General features: G+C 51.2%; 1 protein-coding gene and 1 non-coding gene across 2 annotated transcripts; both read right to left on the bottom strand.

Moving 5' to 3' along the window:
- Positions 1 to 7,067: 7,067 nt before the first annotated feature.
- CIMIP3 (ciliary microtubule inner protein 3) lies at positions 7,068 to 25,607 on the bottom strand. The gene is made up of 2 exons (XM_065912950.1): positions 25,277 to 25,607; positions 7,068 to 7,749 (listed from the first exon to the last, which is right to left on the bottom strand). Exons 1-2 carry the CDS (start codon positions 25,523 to 25,525, stop codon positions 7,420 to 7,422), a joined length of 579 nt encoding a protein of 192 aa, XP_065769022.1. The 5' UTR covers positions 25,526 to 25,607; the 3' UTR covers positions 7,068 to 7,419.
- Positions 22,716 to 22,788, bottom strand: TRNAQ-CUG (transfer RNA glutamine (anticodon CUG)). The gene has a single exon. It is a non-coding gene; the product is annotated as a tRNA-Gln (tRNA).
- Positions 25,608 to 26,000: the final 393 nt, after the last annotated feature.

The raw sequence follows: 26,000 nt of genomic DNA, 5'->3' as shown, positions 1-26,000 counted from the left end.
ACAGTCTTGAGCTGGAGGTGAGAGGATTTTCTTACCCAATTTGCAATCTCCTGATCCCTTCTTATGGGGACAAAGTGGGTGGCCAGCCAACAGCTGTTCTGATCCTGTCACCTCCACTCCCTTCTCCTGGTTTGAATGGGTGCTCAGTGTTTCTGGCTCCTGTCCTCGGACACGGAATTGAGGTACCAATGACAAAGATCTGGTTTCTCTTCCAGAGCTGGGCCAGTTGAGGGCCCTTGGGAGGACTGCTATGTACAGTTACCCAGGCTGTGCACTGCACTTGACTGTCATGACAAAGGGGTTCCAATCACATCACGGATAGTTAACATATGAGAGGGTCTGGGCGATGCAGAGTTTATGGGCTCCCCAGACGAGACCAAAGAAGTCAGAGGGAAACCCCTTTTACATTAAGCTGCACAAATACACATAGCCTCACACACACACACACACGCATACACACACTGGTCCTGTTTTGACCACACTTATGTTCCTGGAAGCTGCATCTTTCCCATCATGGGAGGCTAGAATTCAGCCCTCCATCTCACTCTGAACCTGACACCATCACCACTCAGGGGCAGGGGGAGGGGACATTGAGTGTGTGCCTAGTGGCCTGGGGCATGTGTGGGTGTGTGTATGTGTGCTTGTGAGTGTGCTGCTACCCGCTGGTCCTGGAAGCATCCCTGGCCGAGAATAGAAGCCCATCTATGCAGCGACATCTTTCTCTGATCTCTAGTGGGATGCTCTCTGGCCATAGACTATTTTATATATATATATATATATATATATATATATATATATATATATATACATAATTTTTTAAATATTTATTTTAAATATTTAGTTATTTGGCTGCACTGCCAGGTCTGAGTTGCAGCACGCAGGATCTTTAGTTGGGTCATGCGAACTCTTGGTCGTGGCACGTGGGAAGCATGGACTCTTAGCCACTGGACCACCAGAGAAGTCCCCGGCCAACATTCAAGTGCACTTAAGCCCTAGCTCTGTCCTGACCCTTCCCTGTCTGCCTCCCTTATCTGCTATGTGGACCACCCTCTCTGCATTTAAATAAAAAAGTAAAGTAGAGGAAGCTTCCCTGACAGTCCAGTGGTTAAGACTATGCCTTCCAGTAAAGGGGGTGCAGGTTAGATCGCTGGGTTTGATTCCTGGTTGGAGAGCTAAGATCCCACATGACTCACGGCCAAAAAATCGAAACATCAAACAGAAGTGATATTGTAACAAATTCAGTGAAGACTTTTTAAATGGTCCACATCAAAAACATATTAAAAAAAAAAAAAAGGCAAACCAGAACCCTCAGGGGCAGTTTGAGGATGGAGGCACCAGGAAGTCGGTAGTTCTTATACAGTTTTGTGGGAAAAAGGTCAGGCTGTCATCCTAAGATTACTCCCTAAGAACCGGACAGAGGAACTGGGCCTGGAGAGGTCAGCTCAGAGAGATGGCCCAGCTCAACAAAGGGCGGTCACAGCCTTCCAGCCATCAGGGCCCAGTCCTGTGTATCCAGGGGCTCTGAATGCTGGCTGGGTGGAGGGAGGAGCCTGGAGTGATGGGGTCTGTACCCCTGAATACGGCTCAGCCCTAGAAGCCCTCTCTCAGGGGGACATCCCCTTCCAACAGCTCAGGGCACAGAGGAAGCACCTGAAGCAGAACCCTGGGCACCTAGGGAGAGATTTCCCTCCTTGACCAAGATGCTTCAGATGGAATGAGACAAAGCTCCCTGGGAACAGAGGAGCCTCTGGGGGCTGTTTCTCTGGCCCTGTTCTATAGGCATCTGCCAGATATAACTGAGGATGGGATGGGGTGGGGGGCTATGTGCTCTGGACCAGGTCTGTCTGCCTTCTCAGATCTGGTTTTCCCCCAGGGAGCAGTTTTCTTCCTTTCCATTATCCACTAGATGGTCTCCTTTCCAGTTCTACAGCTCTTTTTGCCCATTATCCTGAGAAAGTTCATCCAAAGGACCTGAGTTAAGAACGCCCCTTCAGAAGACCAGAGAGAGAAAGACTGAGACGAGAGTGATGTCAATACTGTTGTCCTTGTCACTTGTGAACATGATACCTGTGATGAGAAGGAAACCGCCAAAATGTTAACAGGGTCATCTCTAAGTTATGAGATCACCAGTGATTTTTCATCTCTGCTTAAAAAAAAAAAAATCTGCATCTCAAAAAATGGCTCATGGGAATTCCCCAGCAGTTCAATGGTTAGAACGCGGTGTTTTTCATTGCCTAGGGCCAAGGTTCAATTCCTGGTCGGCAAACTAAGATCCTGCAAGCCATGCTGGAAAATAAATAAAATAAACAGCCAAAATAAATAAAAAATTTAAAAATAACAGTTCATAATGTGCATATGTTGCTCATATAAACAGAAGTTAACCATTTTTGAAAAAAGAATGAAATGGGACTGTTTTACTTCTCTTTCACCTAAAACGATCGACTTAAGGTGCACTGCAGGGAGGGGGACGCTGGGATCTGTCTGCTTTGATCAGATTCTCTGGGGCATGGTTTTTTCCAGAGATGAGAGGGCAGAGAGGGCTCCTCCCTTTATTTTGCTTGGGACCCAGGCTAGGATTCATGCCCTTGCAGAGTCCTCTCAGGCCCAGGGTTTGAAATGAAGAGGTCAAACAGAAGGTGACAGCTCATCTTTCCATCTCTGCTTATATTCTCCTCACTCTTCATGTGTGAGCACAAAAGCTACCTCCTCTGTGAAGCCTTCGGAGTCTCTGCAGACTTCACCTTCCCTGCATAACAAATTACCCACAAAGTCGTCAGCTTCAAACTATGCACATTTATTATCTCACAGCTTCTGTGGACCAGGAGTCTAGGCATAGCTCAACGGGGTCCTCTGCCCAGGACTTCACAAGGCTGGAATCAAGGGACCATCTGGGCTGCGTTTTCATCTGAAGGCTTGACTGGGGAAGCATTCACTTCTACCTCATCCAGGTCTTTGGTAGAACTCATTTCCTGTGACTATAGGACGGAAGCCACAGCTCTCTGCTTGATATTGTCTGGAGGACACTCTCAGGTCCGAGAAGTTGCCCCAAGTTTCTAGAAGCTGCCCACGGTTCCTTGTTACATCGACTCCTTGACATGGCTGCTTATTTTATCAGGTCAGCAAGGAGATCCTCTCTGTAGTCTGCTAAAATGGAATCTCATATAATGGAACCTCATCAAGGAAGTGACACCCATCACCTTTGCCATAGTCTGTGGAGTAGAAGCAAGTCACTGGTCTCACCCACACTCAGAGGGAGGGGACTGTACAAAGGCAGGAACAACAGGTGGAAGTCATGACAGCTCACTTTAAAGTCTATGATAGTCACACTTTTACAATAACATAGACAAAACACTCATTTCTTTCTGGAATTATAAGCAGCTGGTTATTACCAGCCTGTCCTCAGGAATCCAGCAAGCTCTCCAGAGCAAGCTCCTCTGTCTTCCTCATTTTTTTACAACACTCCAGCACCCAGTGGCATGGATCCCACATGGTCATGTGCTGGTTACGCTGTGGGCCCCTCCCTCACTCCTTCTCTACCTTTGTTGGTCTGCTCTGAGCCCCAGGAGGCTGAAACCTGTGGACTGGATCACCCGGGCTCCCTGACCCTCTGGCTTCAAGCTAGGTTCATCCTTTGAGAAGCACTGCTAGGAGATTAGAGGATGGAAAGAGACCAGGGCTGGGTATCTGTTCCCCTCCCTCCCTGCTGGGCCACAGTTTGGGTCCTGGTTGTTTTCTTTGACCTTCAGCTACAGCTCCTGCTAGAACTCTCTCCAGGCTCCTATGACAAAGCCTCATCCCTGTACCCCTCAGGCTTAGGGGTAAGAAGGGCTTCCCTCTGTTGCTACCCTCTGGGCATATCATCCGTCCCTTAACCATGCCCACTTATCTGTGAACAGTTCCTTCATTACACCCCCCTCAATTATCTTTCCGAGAGTAATATTTGACTGGGAGGGGCTCAATAAAACATTATTGAATGAATGATAAGATGATAAGAAAAGATTCAAGAGAGCTAACACAGACTAGAACTTTTATGTCTAAAACACCAGGTTAAGCTTGATGAACAGGCTCAAGACAGTCCTGTGGGATGGATGCTATTATTTCCATGTGAGACGGGAGGAATTGGGGGCAGAAAAATCACATTCTCAGGTTCACAAAATTTTTAAGTGGTGATGTACCAAAGTTTTTCCATGTTAAATTCTTGCTTTTAGGCTAAGTCGTCAAATCGCTGGGAAGGGAACTTCCTGGCAGTCCAGTGGTTAGGACTCCACACTTTCACTGCCAGAGGCCCAGGGTTCAACCTCTGGTCAGTTCGGTTCAGTCGCTCAGTCCTATCTGACTCTTTGTGACCCCAAGGACTGCAGCACACTAGCCTTTCCCCTGGTCAGGAAACTAAGATTCTCACAAGCCACACAGCTAGGGGCGAAAATAAGTCTCTGGGGGAAAGGCTGGATGAATCTAGAGGATATATAAGCCCCTGAGTCTAGCGCCTTCCCTGTGACCCCTCTGTCTGAGCAATCCCCCAACAGGGAGCTCGCTTCTGCTGGCTGTGGGGCCCATCCCTCACTCCAGCCCAAGGTGCGAATGGAATCCATGGCTACCCAGCCCCAGAGGCCAGCCTCTCCCTCCACAGGGGCTCTAGCAGTCCTGCTCCCCATCCCTCCCCCAGAGACACAGATGCCAAGTCAGGGAGACGGGGCTCCATAGCGAGGCATCCAGGAAGAGATGAATACATGAGAGGAGGAAGAGACGGACCCGTGGGAGGAGTACCGAGGGTCTGAGTGGACGGGTCTGCTGTGGCCGCGTGAGAGAGGACCGTGGCCTCCCCTGGCTGCTGTCTGCAGGACTCCTTCCCAGGACAGAGTGAGGGACCCACGGGGCTGAATGATGCCAAGGAGCGGGAGCATGGCGGGCAGGGGTGTAGAGGCAGAAGCCATGGCCGGAAGGGATGGGAGGGGTGGCAATCCCAGTCCCGACTGACTCGCTCCAACGTGCCCGTGTGCCCACTGGCCACCTCCACAGAAACACAACAGAGCCCGGAACACAGGTTCTGGGCCTCCAGAGACTGTCCCGCCCAGACCGACCTGACCCCTTGGCTGGCTTCTGTCAAGGTGTCTGTCCTGCAAGCGTCGGTGGAGGCCGCTTTACCAAGGTGAACCTCTAGGGGGCGACCTTCTCCAGGAGCGAGGGGGAGGCGTCAGTTGAGCGCGTGCAGATACGGGCCCCGCCCCCACTCCTCGAGGCTGTCGGGTCTGGGGGAGCAGAGGTGGTTCTTGTTCATCTTTGTAGCCCAAGGGCCCAGCATGCGCTAGGTGTTCACCCAGTGTCTGTGGGATGATTGTTGGGAGGTACAGCTTTGGGTTGTGTGTAGACTGAAAACTTGCATTTATCTCTGCCTCTTTTGAAAAGCACACTGAGATGGCAATTCATTTCTAAAAGCTGCAGACCCAGAGAGACCAAGAGGAAGAAGACAGCAGATGACAGGTTCTAATAAAAATTCTGGACGAGAGAAACGGATGGGCGAGTGGTGCCTTACCAGAGTGTGGAAAGTTGAAACCTGAGTGCTAGAGAGCAGGAGAGGGGACTTCCCTGTGGTCCAGTAGCTAAGACTCCATGCTCCTAGTGCAGGCGGCCTGGGTTCAATCCTTGGTCAGGGAACCGGATCCCACCGTCCATGACTAAGAGTTCGCATGCTGCGACAGAGATCCCCAGTGCAGCAGCTGAGACCCAGTGCAGCCACATAAATTAAAAATAAATAAAATCTTAAATTCCCACCACAGGACTCTGGAGATAGGCACAGAAGGTGCCGTGGGGGCCGGGGTGCACGACGGTGGGGCAGGAGTAGGGGTACTGGTGGGAAGTTTGTGTCAGGAGCAACTAGTTCCCCAGAGGCCCTCCTCAAGGCAGCAGAATGGACATCTTAAGGTGTCATCTCTCTCCTTCTGGCCCTGGGGGAAGGTGATTCTGAGACTTGAACTGGACAAGCTCTAGCCTCGAGAGACAGCTCGAGAGGAGAGAAGGTCTGCTCAGGAAGTTATGGCAAAGTCTGCCTATGAAAAGTGAGACCCCTGCCCAGCTCCTTCCCACACTGGCTCCATGAACAATGGCAACCAGGAAGAAGAGACTTGAAACAGATGCCAGATGGCCTGCTTCCAGCCAAGGATCACTAGACATTCAAGGAAAGCCTCTAATTTGAAAGACAGCCTACTTCAAATATAATACATAGAAAAACCTGGGTCCTTTGCTGTTAGGTGATATTTAGGACACCCTCTCATCCTTTTTCTCTGGCTTGCCATCTTCTTTTCAGAGAAAGGTGTCCAGGGAAATCTGGCCAGTGCATTGGTTGCTTGTCTGGGTCCCCAGCATCCTGTCTCTTCATCCCACACCAGCCCCCTTGTCTCCTGTGCCCTGGAAGTATGCCCCACTGAATCCACCATTCTACCTGCAATAAGACGTGATTCCTAGAAATGAAACCAGTTGGAATCACTCAGTTGTCTGCTGGTAAATATTTAACTACTGGCTCTATGGAAAAAAAGAAATCCTGTTTTATAGATGTTTGCTGGTTTCCAGCGTGTAAAGACTTCCACTGTGCTGGTTTCAAGCTACCAGCGTGAAGTCACTGATTGTGGAGTCGGGAGCTTCCCACTGCCAGCTCTCACAGGCCAGTTGAAGCTGGCGCCAGCAGGCCATTGGATCCAGCCTTGGGCGGCAGTGACCAAGGACTCACTCTGGCTCGGAGTCAAGCACACTGTGCTTTTACTCTCCTTCTCCGTGAGCCTCGGCCCATGAGCCTAACTAATGTCAGCATCAGCTCTGCTGGACCAGAAGGGAGACTTGAGATGGGAAGTCCATCCCTCACCAAAAAAACTACCAGTCAGAAGAGGCAGTTTTATGTAAAACTAGGAGCTAGAGATTAGGTTCACTGGAGATTAGGTTCACTCCCTGCAGGACGTCCCCCTTCCCCAGTGACTGCTCCAACCCCAGATCATGGTCGATTGATGTAGCTCTTTCTTGTTATTGGAGAGGTTGCCAAACTGGGACCACAGGCAGGGTGTGGCCAGCATGGGCTTTGCTTGGGACTCAAGCTCTGCAGGGGAGTTGGGGTTACTCTTGGGGTGAGCTGATGAGAATTAGGTCCTTCCAAGTCTTCAGGCACCTCTGGCCATAACCCTGCTTACAGCACCCCTGTGGCCTCAGTTTATCCACCCATAGCCACCCATTCAGATGCCAGGGAAAGGAAGAAGAAACTTTAATTGCTGCTGAAAAGCGAGACCTCCCTTTGCCGTTGTTGACAGTGGGCAGGGCACAGCCGTCCTAGCCCGGGGACTTTCTGCTCCTCCGGGAGGGAGCAGCCCTTCCCCTTGGGGACCCAGCATCGTGGGGGTGAGGGTGCAGGGTAGGGGGCTTCTGACTGGCACAGGCCTACGAGCGCCACAAGACAAGGTTGGCAGGAGGCACGTCGAAGCGCTTGCGGGTGTGGTCGGTGTCCCGGCGGTATAGGTAGCCACAGGTGGGCTTCTGCAAGGTGTAGAAGGGGTTCAGGGAGTTGGAGTACTGGGAGGTGTAGAAATTGAACCTGAGCTTGTCTGGATTCTGCCCTCTGGGGTCCACCACCACCGGCACATAGGCTGCTGCCAGAGTCTGCTCACGGTCCTGCTTCCACGACAAGGACAGGGGACGGTGTGGAGCCTTCACCTTTGGGCCTGATGGCGTCTTCGGGCCATGACTGGGTACTGAGGATTTCTGTGAGTCCTGGGAGGAAGGAAAGAAGGGGAGAGCTGGGGACTTCGCGAGGGCCAAGGGCAGGAGGGGGGGGCAGGGGCACTGCTGAGAGGCCCACAGAGCTACCCCTGGAGCCCAGCTCTGCTGGCCCTGGAGCTAGACACTTGCAGGCAGGAGAAAGCCTTCAAGCTCTACCACCTAACCTGCTTCTACAAACCTGGGTTTGCTTCTTGGAGACCTCGACCAGCTCAGAGGCTGGGAACCCGGGGGTCATCTCCAACCCCACCCCTGCCCCTTCCCCCTGCATCTGGTCTGTCCATCAATGTCCCCCACATCCTTCTCTCCCTGGCCTCTGCCACCATCCATCAGGCCTCCATCCTCTCTCCTACAAGGTGACTCCAGCTTTCTATCAGTTCTTCCTGTTTCTTTATCTCTTGCTTTCCCAGCCTGTGCTTCACACTCTGAATTAGTCTCTATTGGGTTGGCCCCAAAGTCCATAATGTCCTACGGAAAACCCTGAATGAACTTTTGGACCAACCCAATATATTAATGACCAGAATGTATGGCTTGTCCTCAAAGCATCTTTTGCTGCCCAGAAAATAAAGGCCAAGTCCCCAGCCTGGAAGGACAGGGCTCCCCCAAACCCTGAGTTCCAGCTATCCAGTCTGCCTGTCACATCCTGGTCACACCTGATCCTTTCAGGCAGTCTTACCTTAGCTCAGGCTGTCCCCCCAAACTAGCCTGCCCTCCCTCCCACCCATCAGGGATACTCTTTCCTGTTCATCCCTGAGCCCCTTAAGAGCAGCACTCTCTTACCCTTACACTTAACATAATAGCCTCCAAAATCCTACTCCTTCTCTTACTCCAGACCAAGACATTGAGTGAATGCTCAATAACTATTGGTTCAACAGAACTGGATTCTAGTAAGGGGTCGTTGGCCTTCCAACCATCCAGCCCCGTTCTAATTTAGAACACTTCTCATTGTTACAGACTGTGTCTCCCACCCAACAATGTCTGCCCTTCATAACCTCTCTTGGGTGACAGGATATGGAGGTCCACCTTCCTAGGAGTTCCCTGTTGCAACCTTTATCCCAAGGTACTGACGTTTATTTCTTCCTCTATTGCTACCCTCCTTGACCATCCTGGGACTGAAACATCTTCCTTACCTTTGAGCCCCCATACCATCTCCCAGATCCTGGGTGCCCTCTCACTAGGAATCTTCATAGCTGTGATGGAACAACCCAAAGTCTGAGATCCCTGAGTGTCAGGCAGCTCTGTTGCACTCCCCCAGGCTGCAACTCTCAAGAAGACCCATGTCCTGTTTGCAGAGGCCCCAGGGAAACCCCAGCTGTAGAGCTATTGGAAGTTGAACCCCTGCCATCTGACAAAAGAAACCCCCAATACTCAAATCATAATGTACGTTCTGTTGTGTTTAATTTATTAACTATTTGCCCAACTCACACTTGCCCAGGGCTTTTCTCCAAGGCAGTCTCTGCTCCCATAGGTTCCCACCTAGCAATATATGATCCTCAGCCTTGCCCTTCAAAATTCTCCCTTATCCCCCCATGCCAGCAGCTCTCATGACACCTCCTCCAGGAAGCCTCAGATGCTATGGCCTCTGCACCCATCTCACCATCCTCCGTGCCTTTAGGCCCTCCTCCCAGGATGTGATCCTTCACTGGGCTGGGATTAGGATGAGGCAAGGCTATGCATTTTCAGGAGGGGCTCATATTCAGACTCATGCAAGGGCACAGTGAGTGTTTCCTTTCAAATATTTTGCACCCTAGGTCCTGTGCTTGCCTCATCCCAAATAGTGGTCCTTCCAGGCTCTGGCTAAAGTTCCAGCAGCCTGTACACTGCTCTCAGAGGTCAGCACCACACCCTATTCACCTGGGTCCCCGGGGCTCACCCCAGTGCTGGCACACAGCCAAGCTGGTGAGAGCAGTGCACGAGCAGTCAGCAGCCTTCCCAGACCCGTCCAGGCTCAGCCTTGGGGCTCACACTGGGAATGAGGGATGAACAGTCACAATCCGTGGTCGTTTTTCACCACCACCCATGAGCACAGCGCCGAGCCCTTTCACTGGATTTCCTGAGAGTCCTCACATTAACCCTTTAAGGAAAGTATCGTTATGAGCCCCGTTTATGATCGAGAAAACAGAAATCAGGAAGGTATTCCCAAGTTTAGAGTCGTGTGACTGGTGAGGAGCTAGGCTGCGATGGGGACCCAGGCCTGGCTGACTCCAGGGGCCACACCCTCTACCCCACAATACACGCCGTGTCCACGGCACTGGGGGGATGGGGCCTGCCAATTCATTTCTGTTAGCATTTCATCATCTTGCTGGCCCCTTGCTAGATGTGCTAGGAGGCAGGTGAGCAGCTAGGGCGACCCCTCCCCAGGCCCCAGGCTCGCTGGTGAGACAGGGTGGCCTGATGTCCCGGGTGTGGTGGGGACACTGTGGGGTTTTGAATGCTGGGTTTTGGTTCTGGGTCCTTGGACCTGGCACAGACAGGATGACACCCCAGGAGCCTGAGGTTTATTCTATGAATTATCTCTCAGCGCAGCTGAGGATATGACATCAGTCGTTCTATCCATTCGTGTTCCTCTTGCGCACCCGGCTCTGGGTGTACAAGTAGCAGAGACACTACACATATGAACACAAATATGAAGCCCTGGGGAGAGCGCTTCTCATTCTCAGCCCCGGTGACACTTTGGGCTGGATACATCTTTGTTGTGGGGCTGTCCTGTGCGTCAAGGGATGCTTAGCATCAGCCCTGGCCTCTGCCCACTAGCACCCCCTGCCAATTGTGACAGCCGAGAGCGTCTCTCGGTATTGCCAGCTCCTTCCAAGGGTGGTGAGAATCAGTGCTAGAGTCCATGACAGTTTCCTTTTCCTCAGCATTGAGGCTGATAGCCTGGAGGTGTAGAATTTTCCTTTCCTGGGCCACACAAGTGGCTCGGGTTTTTCGTGTTAAGCCTGAGTCCTAGGATGCGGGCTTCTGGTCCTCCTGAACAGCAGGGAGGCTCAGCCTGTGCCTGCGGAGACAGGGCACTGCAGAGGCCCCGCCCCCACCAGCCCTGCTCCCCAGCAGCTCAGGCCTCCTGGGCCTTGCCCTTCAGGCTCCGGAGCTGGTGTGAGAGGTGACAGAGGCAGGGGCTTTCAGAATTGTTGTGGGGGGTTCTTCCTGCAAGGGGAAGGGCTTGCAACACTCTTTCCTAATAGGATCGAGAATCTACCAACTGCCAGGGACTAACCACTGACCTCTGCAAAAGCCCCCAAAAGCCATTGTGAGATGTTATTCCCATCTTTCTGGCTTCCCTGGTGGCTCAGATGATAAAGAATCCACCTGCAATGCAGGAGCCGTGGGTTCAATCCCTGGGTTGGAAAGATCCCCTGGAGGAGGGCATGGCAACCCACTCCAGTATTCTTGTCTGGAGAATCCCCATGGACAGAGGAGGCTCCTGTCTTTCTAATGCAGAAACTGAGGCTCCGAGGAAGCTAAGCTTGGTCTAAGTGCACATGGCTAGTGAGTGGCGTGTAAGAACCTTGCAGAAGTTGCACAACTGACCAGTTAGTGCAGAAGCCAGGGTTTGAATCCTCCTCTTCTGCTCCGTCCCAGCCCAGACCCTGAGTCTCCCGTCAGCTATGCCCCAGCTGCCGCTGCCGCTATACTTGGGACCCTGCTTGGGCGACCCAGGATCCCCAGCACATCCAGGGATGAGGCTCACACAGGAATTGGGGCAGAGGGACAGTCCCGGGAAGGAGGGAGGGAGGAGGAAGAGAGAAGGGAGGCGGCGGATGGGAAGAAGAGGAGGAAGCCGGGCAGCCCCAGCCTCGTCCCGCCCCTTCCGGGGACCCAGCCAGGTTCCAGGTGACTAAGCTGAGAACACCCCATCCCATGCTCAGCCCAGCACGGCCAGCTCTGGAGGGAGGGTGGGGCCCGACTGCATACTTTCCAGGTTAACATCTGGTTTCATTTAACCGTCTCCTCCCCTCTCAGGTCCTCCCTGTCAAATGCACAGCGTGTGTGCATTTAGAGAAGTGGTTTACACGGGAGGGTATTTCCTCTCCCACCCCACCCCCGGGGGACATGTGGCAACGCGGGGAGACATTTTCGGTGGTCACAACTGGGAGGTGCCACTGGTGTCCAGAGGCCAGGGATGGTGCCAAATATCCCACTGGACACCGGCCTCCCCTGCCCCGCCCATGGCAAAGAACCATCAGCTCACAATGCTGAGGTCGAGAAAACGGGTTTAGAGGTGGAAGGAAGGCCCCCATCTCCACTATCTGCTTTTCTGCTGGCTTAAGCCTCCCACTCCTCCCATTCCACAGCGGGCAATGAAGTTTAAAGGGCAAGGAGAAGGTCCCACCAGCCCTTTCGCTCCTTGCTGAATCGCATTCCCGTTTTCACTTGGGTTTTGAATTAAGAGACAAAAGAAGGAATCTGACGCCCTCTTTCCATAACCCCCACACCCACAGGCAGACTCACCCAGGCTTTTTAGATATATCATGCATACATTTGTCCCTTATACCCAGACCAAGAATGGGGAAGAGGGAGACTTCAGGGTGGCGCTTTCTGAGTAGGGCAAGACTTCACATGTGAGATGAGGTCCAATACTTCAGACCCCTCTTCCGGCCCCTGCCCATCTGCTGGCCTAGCCTGCGCCTGACATGCCACCATTAGCACCTCCCTTTTTCGTGGAAGGCCTTGTGCCCTGTCAAAATGCAAATAGCACTGGGTGAGGCAGCTGGTGAAGCCTCCCAGGGCACCTGATGCTGGAAATGTGCTCGGGCTTTGGAGTTTGAAGGTCTAAGCTCAGGACCTGACTCTGCCCTTACAGGTCGGGCATCCTCAGGCAAGTCACTGAACCTCTTTGAGCTTGACTTGCCTCATCTGTAAAATGGGGCTAATAAGGCTATGTACTGCACAGCTTGTGGTGGGGGCGCCATGAATCGTGGGAGCTGTAAAAGAAAGTGGTAATTATCATCAGCCCCATCCAGAAGTTACACGGAGTGTCACACATGCTCCCCCGAAGCTTTATGAGCACTTATTTGCCTTCAGTGGGGGGACGGGGACTCTGAAGGGAGTCAGTGAGGAGGCCAAGTGGGGGGACCTCGGCTTCCTCAGGAAGCCTCTACCACCCACTGGGTACCTGCTCTTCCTGTAATTTATTTATTTATTTTTGGCCACACCACGCTGCGTGCAGAATCTTAGTCCCCCAGCCAGGGATCGAACTCTTGTACCCTTCAGTGGCAGCTCAGAGTCCTAACCACCGGACCACCAGGGGAGTCTCTCTGGTCATTTATAATACACTCTGCCTGTTTTCCCATCTACGAAGGATAACAGAGACCCTATCTCATAGGGTTACTATGAGTTAATGAGATACTCTCCTTAAGGCGCCTGGATGTCTTTAGCTCTCAGTAAACGTTGACCAGCATTATTACTTATCACAAGTGTGCCAAGGAGGTGGGGCCATGCAAACTAACGGTCCAGGAAGCTTCTCGGGGAAGTGAAGGGGCAGATACCAAAGGAGCTGAATGGTGGTCACCTGCCCTCCCCCCACCCCACCCCCAACCAGGGGAGACTAGGACAGCTCCACAGCTGGGGAACAGGAGTCACTGGCACCTAAACCTTTGGGAAAAGTCCCTCAGCTCCCAGCCGCACAGGTGGGCTGGGCAGGGCCGTTCACCCTCCTTTCTGCCAATCAAACTTCTTGCCACTTTGGGCTGCCCTGATCCCACACCATGATGTCATCCCACCTGGAACATCCTTGACCAGCGCCTTCCTTGGTGGTGAGATGGAACTTGTGGCGGCCAAGGGCTCCAGAGGTATTCAGGGACTCTTGGGAGGGTCTGGGACACCAAGTTAGGGAGAATTTGTATGGGGCTGGAGGCATTGTGACGCCTCTTTGACAACATAATTCCTTCTATCTTCCTGAGGAGATACAGGGGCAGGGCTGGGGGCAGAAGCTTCAAGGTCTGGATGGTTCTTCAAACCTTAATACCTCGTGACTCTGCAATTCCTTCTTCCCATGGTGCCCAGGACTGGTGAGCTATGGGTAGTGGGGTGAGTGGAGAGTGGGGGAAATCATTCTGTTTATTCAGGTAGCTTGGGGAGTCCTAATGTCCCCCCAGCTCCCCAAAAGGTCACAAGAAATCACTGGCATGGAAGAAATGTAGCCGGCTAACTCTCTATTCGCTTTCTTCCTCTCTGTCTGCCTTCTCAAGTATAGGAATGAAGGATGATGGATGAATGGATGGATGGATGGATGGACGGATGGATGGATGGACAGATGGATGGATGGACACATGAACTCATGGATGGACACATGGATGGACAGAGCAGTAGGAGAGCAGCGTGGGAGGTGGACGGATGTGAGTAGGTCGATAGATGGTGGATGAGCAGACCCCCCTGATTCGAGCCCTGGTCACCTTCTTAGTCTCATCTCTTGCTCTCTTTTCCCTCACTCTGTGTAGCAGCTACTTTCTTAACATGCCCTGCTCTCTCCCTCTAAGTCTTTGAATTTGCTGTTCCCTTTCCTAAACCTCTTCAAACAAGGGGTTAGAAGATGAAGGGATGGATGGATGAGTGAGTAGGCAGGTGCTTAGGTGGGGTGGCCACGGGTGAGTGGATGGGAAGATGGTCCATGTGGATAGATGGTGGGTTGTTGTATAGAGGATGGGACTGCAGGCTCAAAGCCAAACTTTATGAGCTTGAATCCTGGCTCCACCATTTTACTAGTTGTGTGACCTTGGGCGAGTATAAATAACTGACCTGTCTGTACTTCTGTTTACTCATCTGTAAAATGGTTGGACTAAAGGTCCCTTGCTACTAATAAGAGAGTAGGGCAATGCACTTAGGACAGTGCCTGGCACAGAGGAAGCACTCAATAAATATTAGCTATTATTGGACTTCCCTGGTCTAGTGGTTAAAACTCTGTGCTTCCAATGCAGGGGGCATGAGTTCGATCCCTGGTTCGGGATCTAAGATCCACATTACACACGATGTGACCAAAAAATAAAAAAGTAATAATAAAACTGGCTATTATTATGTGTGGGTGGGTAACTGTATTGAGGGGTAGGTGGCTGAATGGGCTGCCCTCTTGCCATCTTCAAAACCAGATGTCTCCCCCCAACACACCTCCTTCGGGCCTGATCTCCCCAACATCAGACTTCCAGGAACGTGTCAGAAATGCCCCATGTCGGACTGCCCTGTGCTTCTCCCCGGGTCAGTGAGGGAGGAAAGGAGGAGGCCCAGGGTGAGGGAGGCAGAACAGCTGGTGACTTCCTGCCCTCCGCCCACTGGCCAGGGCTGGGCGCAGGACTGTTTCCTTCCTGGCACCGTCAGCACTGCCTGTTGAGTATGGTGTAGACTTTGGGGCCCCCAGGCGGACTGGGAGTTGGCGTGTTAATGACTTGTAGGCTGTGCTCAGATCTCACACCCTAATGGTAATGACCCCTAATTTCTGGAGAAGATGGGAGGGACCAGGAGGGGAGGCAGGCAGGGAGGAGGAGGGAAGAAGGGCAGCCCTGGTGGAGCCGCTGATCTGGGATCTCCAAGGCTCTGGGGAGATGGTATCTTGCTTGGGAGAGGGTGGGGAGGAGGGCCTGAGTTATATAGTTATTATCATTTCTAAGCCCCAGACAGCACTGAATCAGTCCTGCCTCCTGGAAGCCCACCCTTTCTGACTTCTCTGCCACACCCCCAGCATGAGCTCATTTTATTCCTCATCATAATTCCTGGAAGGTAAAGAGGGTGATCTGTACCCCACGGCACTCAGTGGGTGTTTGGGAAGGATGGGGAGAGCTGCTGACACGCCGGGCTGACTTGAGGAGCCCAAGAAGATCCCCACCCCTTGCCACACACACCTGTCCTCTGTCCCTCTGTCCCTTGTACCCTCTTTGCTGTTAACGGTGCAGACATGTGGCTTTCAGGGTCCTGCTACCGTCTTGCTTCAAGTAGCCTACTTATTCGAACATCCTCTTTCTACTCCTCCTTGTCGGCTGTGTGATTTGGACAAATTACTTAACTTCTCTGATCCTTACTCGAGTTTCCTTTGTTGGACTTCAAGGACAAACGACTGAGCTATTCCTACAGCTCACATCAGGGTGCCTTATCACCATTGGTCCGTGAAGGCTTCCTCTTATATTAATTTTCCCTCTTTATCTCCAATCTCCAACCACACTCTCCACCCACGCCCACCAGAGGCAGCTATTCTAATGTTCTTAATAAGTATCTTCTTGTTCAAATGTGTTTTCAAAATACATATTGTTGTTTTGTGTGCAGGTAATGTTCATTTACATAAGCGGTTTTGTGTGTTCCAGATCTCGTTCTGTTGTTTACTTTGATCGCTATCTTCTGTTTTTAAGATCCATCAGTGTTGCTGCTTGAGCCTCATTCCTTGCTTCCAAAAGGCTCTGTATGTTTTTCCTCCCAGGTATCTCCAACTCCCCATCTCCAAAAACAGCACTGCAATGACATCACATCCACAGGCCCTTATGGACCAGGGTGAAGGTTTCTTTGGGGCCTACTCCTAAGAGAGAATTGACTGATCACAGGGTATGAGTGGATGTCATTTGGGTCTTCCCTGAAGACTCACTGGTAAAGAATCTGCCTGCCAATGTAGGAGACTCGGATTTGAGCCTTGGGTCAGGGAAGATCCCCTGGAGGAGGAAATGGCAACCCATTTCAGTATTCTTGTCTGGAAAATTCCATGGACAGAGGAGCCTGGCGTGCCACAGTCCATAGGGTCATAAAAGAGTTGGACACGATCTAGCGACTAAACAACAATAGATGTCATTTGAAGTCTTTTTCCCTCCATCCACAACATGGATGTATTGTCCTCTTCCTTTGTAGAGCTGACTTGCTGGTAGTAGGTTGGGACTCCCCTGGTGGTCCAGTGGTTAGGAGGACTCCACACTTCCACTGCAGGGGGTGCGGGTTTGATCCCTGGTCAGGAAACTAAACTCCCACGTGCCATGTGGTGTGGCCAAAAAATAAATGAAAAAAAAAAAAAGCACTTTTAGAAGATGATATTGGGTTAATGCACAGTCCACTCGACCTTGTGCCTCACACAGCAAAGATGCTCAGTGAATGGTAGATGCAGCTGCTATTACTTTCAGGTCTCAGGAAGAGAGGGCGAGACAAGATGGACCAGAGGGTGCATGGAAACACACTCAGGGCTCAAAGTCCCCACTCAAGTGTTGGTCTTTAGAACACGTGAAAAGTGTGCAGGGCTGTGCTGACCCCTGGAGGGTAGGGACCGATCCTGAAGGCTAGAACCAGAGCACAGAGCTGGTGCGGAGGAGACGGCCATGCCCTGGGGAAATACTCCCTGCGTTCAGTGCCCACCTCTCCTTCCCCAGGGCGCCCCCTGCACAGGAGACACCAGAGATCCTCGTCTGCTGTTCTGCCTCCGCTCTGCCAGCCAACGAACACGTTACTCAGATGGGAAACCACACCTGCGTGTTGGAGCGCACCACGTGACTTCACAGGGCTTCCCAGGTGACTCAGCGGTAAAGAATCCCTGCCAATACAGGGGCCACCGGAGAAGCAGTTTCCATCCCTGGGTCAAGAAGATCCCCTGGAGAAGGGCATGGCAACCCACTGCAGTATTTTTGTCGGGATAATCCCGTGGACAGAGCAGACTGGCAGGCTATAGTCCATGGGGCTGCAGAGTCGGACATGAGCATGAGCATCCCACTTTACAGATGGAGAGACTGAGGCTCAGGAAGCCTGCATGGTCTCACAGGAGGTTAGTGGCACTGAAATCCACATCTCCATGCTGGCCCCCGTCCAGTGTTCCTTTTTTAAAAAAAGGAAAAATACATTCCATGCTAAATTATGTTCTTTGGGACTTCTCTGATGGTCCAGTGGTTTAAAAAAAAAAATCTGCCTTCCAATGCAGGTTCGATCCCTGGTCGGGGAACTAAGATCCCACGTGCTGTGGGGCATCTAAACTCATGAACCACAGCTAGAGCACCTGTGAGCCACAACTAGAGAAAGCTCTCTTACCTAACAAAGAACCCTTATGGCCAATATTAAAAAATAAATACTGTTCTTTATTATTTGTAGAATTTTAAGTTAAGACAAATGGTCTACCAACAGAGCACATTACTGAAAAGTAAAAGCCCCACCTGTCATCCTGGCATTCCCCGCCTGCTTCCCGGCCCTGCTACCCCCACACTCCCGGTCAGCTCCACGGTCTTGGTCCCTGCGAACCCCTGGCTGTCCATTCACAAATACACCTTATCTACCTAGAGTCACAGTATACACGAGATTTGGGTTTTTGTTTTTGCACTAAACAATCTTTTTTTAATATACACACATGATTTCAGATGGTGGGATGTGTTTTACAATGGAATATTTTTGCCAGGCTTTTGAGCCTAACCGTGTAAACACCTACCCCACCCCATCTCCTGGGCCCCCGTGGAATTTTGCTTCTTGAGGAAATGAATTTTCCTTCTTTGTTGAATGGGTACTGCTTTTGTGCAGCCTCTCAGGGGCTCCGTTCTGTCTGTTATTCTGTTCAGTACATCCATGCCCAAAGTCAAGGCAGGGAACTGGGGTGAGGGCACAGAGGTACTAAGTACCCACCATGAGTCAGACTCTCCGCTGGGTATTTTATCTATCTCACTGAATCTCATAACCACCTACATTAATAGCCCTTGTTTCACAGATGAACAAACTGAGGCTCAGAGCAGTGGTATCTCAGCCGAGGTCACACCCTTGCTAAACAACAGAGTCAGGATTCAAACCTATTCCCTAGCAAGGATCTTTCCCATTCTGCCATGGTACCACCCACAGAGCCCATGGTTACGAAGGGAAATGCATGCGTCCCTCCCCAGCACCCTCAAACACACCACTCCCCACTCAGGGCTGGATCTTGGATCCTCATGCTCTCAGGCACCAGGACCAGGACGTAGGAGTCCACGTTAGCCAGGCTTCCTCTTAGCCTGACCACATTTCCTGGCACCTGCCCAGCCCGGAGGAAGGCTGGGGTTGGCAGAGGGGGTGGGTGGAGACTGAAGCCCACTCCACCCTGCAGGCTGAAGGGAACAGTGTCAGGAGCTGGTCTGGGAGAAGGCATCTCCCACCTGGAGCACGCGGTGGACGAGGTGATCCGCAACTCAGTGGATATGGGAGTTGCCACGATGGGAGTTTTGACTCTTGCCCTTGCAGAGCTCGCCACAGAGACCTGGGGTGGGGATGCGGGGACTCTCGGTGTCTCTCAGGCTGCCCTTTCCGCACGCAGAGTGCACTTCCCCAGCCAGGAGCGTTTGGCTTTGTCGGAGGGGAGACCACCACTTTGACAAAGGCCCGGCTGGGTCTCTGGGGAGACTGCACCTGCCGGGCCCCCATCCCACCCCACGTTCCAGAACCGGCCAGGAAAGTTGGCTCTTGGAGGTGACTAAGTAACTGCCAAGCCAAGATTTAATTACAGGATTGGGCTTTTGGCTGTTTGGAGGGGAGTCTGTTATTTGGCTGCTTCTTTTCCTGGGGGACCAGGTGTGAGATGTCGTCATCAGGTGAAGTGGGGCTACAGCAAGGGGCTGAGCTGGGCAGAGAATCAAGCCCCGAGCCTGCCTCCAAAGTTGTCTGAAACGGCCCCCCACCTCTCCACGCACCAACTTGGAAAAGGAATCTGGGTGAAATGGGGGTAGAGGGCAGAGAGAGCCCTGCTGTCTCTGCAGCCTCAAGCCCTTCTGGATGTTCATGCGTCACCCTGGTTCCCCCCTTTCCACCACCCCCACCCAAGGCTAACCCCTAAGGCAAAGGAACCAGAAGGGGAAGAAATGAGCAAACACTTGAGGAATGGCCCCTGGGTGCCAGGCCCTGTGCTGGCACTTCACATCTATTATTTTATTTAATCTTCCTAATGACCCTCAGAGAGGATACTGTTATTACTCCCATGTTACAGCTGAGGAAACGAGCTCAGAGTTGTTTTTATTTCCCTATATGCAAGTTGTTTACCACGCCCTTCTCTTCTTCCTAAGAAGTGTTCCACAAACAACTTTTTCTTTTTCTGCCACCAGCACACCTGTCCAAATCCCCTCCTGCTTATGTCAATTAACCAAATGATTAAGCAATTAACCGATCAATTATATAGCCTCCCACAGTCCCTCAGCCTACTCTTTCTCCTTCTCCTGGTCTTTCATCCAGCTGCTAAAGATCCTTACAAACAGCTGTTAACCACCAGTTACCCTTGCCTGCGCCGTCACCTGGTAACCACCAGCTCTAGGCCTTAACTTCTCAAACTATAACATGCTCCTGAATTACCTGGGGGTCTTGATATATAACTGACCCATTTTGCAGTACAGCAGAAACTAACATTTTAAATCAACTATACTGCAATAAAATTTTTTTTTAAAAAACTGCTTAAATTACACTCTCAAAAAATATATATTGCAGATCTTCTGCTGGGTACCTTAATGCAACAGCTCACTGAATCTCATAATGATTTTAAATTAATGGCTTATTTTACAGATGAACAAATGGACGTCTCGAGAGGTTGCTCAACATCTGGAATGGAGCTAGAGATCCTATATTTCTAGTAAGATCCCAGGTGATGCAGAGGCTGGTTTGTGGTGGGTCCATTTGTTATTGTTCAGTTACTAAGTCATGTTTGACTCTTTTGCGACCCCATGGACTGTAGCCTGCCTAGCCCCTCTGTCCGGGGGATTTCCCAGGCAAGAATACAGGAGTGGGTTGCCATTTCCTTCTCCAGGGGATCTTTCCAACCCAGGGATCAAACCTGAGTCTCCTGATTTGCGGGCAGATTCTTCACCACTGAGCCACCAGGGAAGCCCCATGGTGCTTCTAGACTAAACTCTCCTGCCGAGTTATTTTTTAATTTTTTAACAGCAAATATATTTCCCATGGTTTGAAAATTATAAAGTGTAAAACAGCATTCAGTGAGAATTCTCCCTCCCACTCTCTTTTCCCAGTTCCCACCACGTCCCCCTAGTAACCACTTTTACTAGTTTCTTCGGTTGTCTTTCCTTAATGTCTCTGTGCCAATACAAGCAAATAAGATTATACAAAGTGAAAGTGAAGTTGCTCAGTCGTGTCCGACTCTTTGAGACCCCATGGATGCTAGCCTACCAGGCTCCGCCGTCCATGGGATTTTCCAGACAAGAATGCTGGAGTGGGCTGCCATTTCCTTCTCCAGGGGATCTTCCCAACCCAGGGATCGAACCCGGGTCTCCCTGTATTGCAGACAGACTCTTTACCATCTGAGCCACCTATCCTGCCCCAAATGGTAAAACACACACGCACACACACACACACACAAACACACACACACACACACACACATACACACACACACACACATGGTTTTGTCAACAGTTTATCAGTTTATCTGGTAGAAAACTGGACACAGCCGGCTGACTCATTCATTTTTAGAGTTGCATGATTATTCCATTGTGTGATTATGCCATCATTTATTTAACCAGTCATCTTTAACTGGACAATCTGGGTTGTTTCTGCCTTTTTAAGCGCGTCACACCCTGGCTGACCTTGCTATGACCTCTCTTCCATCTCCCAGTTCCTAGTTTCACCACCCTGAGCCCTTGCAGAGGTCTCTGCTCTTCCTGCCTGCGCTCCTCAGATCCTCCAGCCCACCCTGTTTTCTCCTCTGAATCTCTGTTAATCCCATTGTTAGTCTCCTCCTCTTCACTTACCTCCTCACCCTTCACCTCTCCATGTGTCTCTCCCTGTCTCCCCAAATAGACTAAAGCAACTTGAACTCAGGAACCATGTCTCTGATTTCGCTGGATCCTTCACAAGAATATTATTTATAGGAACTTCCCTGGTGGTTCAGTGGCTAAGACTCTGAGCTTCCAATGCAGAGGGCTCAGGTTTGATCCCTGGTCAGGCAACGAGATTTCACATGCCACAGCTAAGATCTGGTGCAGCCAAATAAATAAATATTTAAAAACAAGAATATTATTTATATGGTGGAAGTTGTGTATGAATGAAGTTGCTGGAAGGTGACTCTCCTGGGGATGGTTCAGGGTGTAAGAGCCCAGGAGCTACCCAAGGTGGGAGGTCTCCAAGAAGGAAGCCCCTATCTTGTGTCTGAGTGTCTAGAGCACTTGACTGGGTTGTGATCATGTCCAGGGCACGAGGCGGCATCAGGAGTCCCCTTATGCCCTTCCCTTGTGGACAGTGGGAGGAGCCATGATGTAGAGGTAGGGGGTGGAGGGGCGGATCCTGGGGGTATGTGTGGATGCCCTTCCTGTCTCTGTCAGCATCCTTGTCATCCTTCAGAGGCCAGCTCAAGCCTCAGTTCTTCCAAGAAGCCTTCCTGGACCTCTCCAGGAAGCCCATGCTATTCCCTCCTCTGAATTCCTGCTGTGTATGTATCACTGGCAGCAGTCACTGTTCTGGACTCAGTTATCGTGGTCTGCCACCTTGAATCATGTAAACCCCGTTCCCTGATGAGACCCCAAGACGCTGCAAGGTAGAAATAAGACTTCTATAATTGTCTTCTAGCTCCAGTTACCTCAAACCTTCAGCACGGCAACAGGCATGGGAAGCCTCCACACATATTCTGAACAAGAGTGCCCTGGGAGTGGGTGGGGTAGGACAAGGTTGACCACAGATGTGTCACCAGTCAAAAACATTTGGGGGAACACAGTGTCTTTAAAGATGCTCTGTCCCCCGATTCGTTCCTCAATCCCTCCCCTCCTGGTGGGAAAACGATGACCTCCCAGCCACAAACCCTGAGGGCCCTTCTCATCCTGTCCCTTGACACTGGAGTGGACTTTTCAAGAATGCCACTGTCATGAAAAACAAAAGCAGAGGATTGTCTTAAATTATGAGATTAAAGGAGTATGACCAGCAAATGCAATGGGTGAGTCTTTTTTTAAAAAAAAATTATTTATTTGGCTGTGCTAGGTCTTAGTTGCGGCATGAGGGATCTTCATTTTGGAATGTGGGACCTTTTAGTTGTGGCATGAAAACTCTTAGTTGCAGTTTGTGGGATTAAGTTCCCTGACCAGGAATTGAACCTGGGCCCCCTGCACCAGGAGCAGGAAGTCTTAGCCACTGGACCACCAAGGAAGTCCCACAATGTGTGAGTCCTGATTGAACTGTGGGTTGGAAAAAAATAAAAAACTGAAATGACACCTTGGGGGATAAATGGGAAATTTTTAATGCGGAGTTTATTTTAGATATTAATAGTGTATCGATCGATGTTAAATTTATGGTGTGTGATAACTGCATTGTGGTCATTAGGAGAATGTCCTTAATCTTGGGCAACGGATACTGAAGTAGTGGTCAGGGTAGGGAGATGTGCCATACCCGCACTTATGAACCGTCAGCAAAATGAAAATGAAGTGTGTGTGTGTGTGTGTGTGTGTGTGTGTGTGCGTGTGCGCAGGTGGTCATTTTACTGTTTCAGTGTTTTCAAAATGAAAAGTTTGGAGGGGAAAGGTCTGTGGTAAAAGAGGGGTGCCATTCCAACTGTCTGGGAGAAAGAGGAGGGGAAATGCAGCCGGGGGTTCTGATGGGATAGCTCAGGGGAAGCACTTCAACTCTGTGACTCGCTTACCGTCCCCCACCACACACACACACACACACACACACACACACACACACACACATACACGGCTTCCACCCCTGGTGCCCAGAAAGCATTCAAATGTAACCCGCCCCCCTGCCCCCATGGCCTGACTCTCTCAATCTTCCACGCAGACTCTCAGGTCCTCATCTGATGGGACCTCCCCTGGTGGAAGGCCACCCCCTGGCCAAGCTAGAATAGTATCTGAAGCATCTTAAAGGAGCACAGCTCGTCCCCCTGGGGAATGAGCTGAACCTTGGTGGGCTTGAACCGCCGGAAGTTTTTAAAAATTGCATTCACTTAGAGGATGAAAGGGAACCCTTGGACACTGTTGGTGGGAGTGTAAACTGGTGAAGCCACTATGGAAAACAGTACGGAGCTTCTCAAAAAAATAAAAATAGAACTAGTATAGGATCCAGCAATTCCACTCTTAGATATATAGCTGAAAAAAAAATGAAAAAAAAAAGAAAAACAGTTCCAAAGATATATGCACCCCAATGTTCACAGAAGCATTATTTACAATAGGCAAGATATGGAGACTGCCTAAGTGTCTGTCGACTGATGAATGGATAAAGAAGATATTTTATTTATAAGTATACATATAAATATGTATACATTACGCACACAATGGAATACTTTTGTTGTTGTTTAGTTGCTTAGTTGTGTCTGACTCTTGTGCAACCCCATAGACTGTCACTCATCAGGCTTCTCTGTCCATGGAATTTTTCCAGGCAAGACTACTGGAGTGGTTGCCATTTCCTTCTCTAGGGGATCTTCCCTGACCCAGGGATTGAACCTGTGTCTCCTGCATTGTAGGCAAATTCTTCACCACTGAGCCACCACTCAGCCATAAAAAGAATGAAAACTTACCATTTGCCACAACATAGAAGGACCTAGAGAGTATTACGCATATAAAGTCAGACAGAAATACATGTAAATCCATGGCTGATTCATGTCAGTGTATGACAAAAACCACTACAATATTGTAAAGAAATTAGCTTCCAACTAATAAAAATAAATGAAAAAAAATTTTAAAAATAAAGTCAGACAGAAAGCAAATACTAAATGTTTTCACTTATTCATGGAATCTAAAAAATAAAGCGAATGATTGTAACAAAACAGAAACAGACCCACAGACATAGAGAACAAAACTATTAATAGTTGGGATGGGGAATAGTGGAGAAAGAAGGAGGGAAGGACAAAATAGGGGTAGAGAATTAAGAGGTACAAACTACTATGGATAAAATAAATAAGCTACGAGGACCTATTGTACAGCACGGGGAATATAGCTGATATTTTATAACTTTAAATGGTATATAATCTATAAAAATATTAAATCACTATGTTGTACACCTGAAAATAATACAATGTTGTGATTCAACTGTATCTCAATCAATATATATATATTTACAACTTCACAGAAAAAAAAATAATTTTGATGTAAAAACAAAACCGCGCCAAGATTCAGTCATCCTGCATTCTCTTTGGCACTTGTCAACGAGGATATTTTCCACCCTAATCATCAGGTTGGGACACTAGTTTATTGCTTTTATTTATCGCTTTTCCCTTTTTTCCTATGGGCATTTCCTTACAGGCATGGATGATTCCCGGCCCACCCTTCCAGGGCCTCTAGGAGCCATCGGCGTGCGCGCTGCGGCCAGCCGCCGCCCCAGTGCTGCACGCACGAGTTGCTCCCCAAGTTCCGGACTGTCCTGCTCGCGAGCCGCCTTGGAAGCGGGGACCCGGCCTGCCCCCTCCCTTCCTCGGGGGGAGGGGGCGGAGGAGCAGGCCCGGGAGGCCGCCGCGGGGAGGGGGTGGGTCGTCTCCGCGCTGGGCGTGGGCTGGGCGAGGCTCCCCGGCCCACCGGGACCCGCCAACAATGGCCAGTTGTGGAAGGAGGCGGCAGGAATGCAGCCGGGGGAGTCGGGCGGCGGGGCGGGGGCGGCGGCGGCCGGGGGGCGGGGCCGGGGCGCAGCGGCAGCGTCTTACCTGTCCAGGTAGTTCGCATTTCTCGGCGAGCGGCGGCGCCCCCAGCACCTGTCGCCCGGTGCGCGGGCGGGGAGGACGGCGCGGGGCATGGCCTGGTAGAGGCCCCCGGGGAGACGGCGCGGAGTCCAGTCCCGAGCAGGGCAGGCGAGGGAGGGACGGTCCTCCCCGGGCGCCCGCGCGGCCGGCGGCAGCATGAAAAAGAACCCGACGGTGCAAGGCACTTTCAGCAAACTCTTCGGCAAGAAGCATGCCAACCCGCCCGCCACCTCCCTCTACGCCACCAACCCCCCCTGGATCTTCACCCAGGAGGCTCCGGAGGAGGGGACCCGGGGCTTCGGTAAGTGCGCCCGGGAGCGCGCGGGGGCCTCCTCGTGGTCCCCCACCCCGAGGGCGGCCCTCTCCCCGGGCTCTGGGTGATCCGCGGCCGCGAGGGCGGGAGACGCGCCAGCGCGGAGGGGAAGCAACGCGTTTGAACCTGTGCGCTGGCCGGGCAGGAGCCTTCGGCAAAGGGAGGTCTCTGGGAGAGGGAAGGAGGGGCCCCTCCCCACCGCAAGGTCAGAGATCTTTTAGGGGGAGGACGCATTTGATCCTTGTCCCTCTCCCGAGGTGTTTGTTTTCCCTCCTCGGAGGAAGTTATGTTTGCTTTATTGTTGCCAGAAAGGCTTCCCAGGGTTTGTGGTGCCCTCCCTCACCCTTCCCGCAGCAGTTCTATTGAGTCTGAAGC

Source organism: Muntiacus reevesi, chromosome 20 (genome assembly GCF_963930625.1).
Source record: "Muntiacus reevesi chromosome 20, mMunRee1.1, whole genome shotgun sequence".
Classification (NCBI taxonomy): Eukaryota; Metazoa; Chordata; class Mammalia; order Artiodactyla; family Cervidae; genus Muntiacus; species Muntiacus reevesi.
This window is presented reverse-complemented; position numbering and strand designations above follow the sequence as displayed.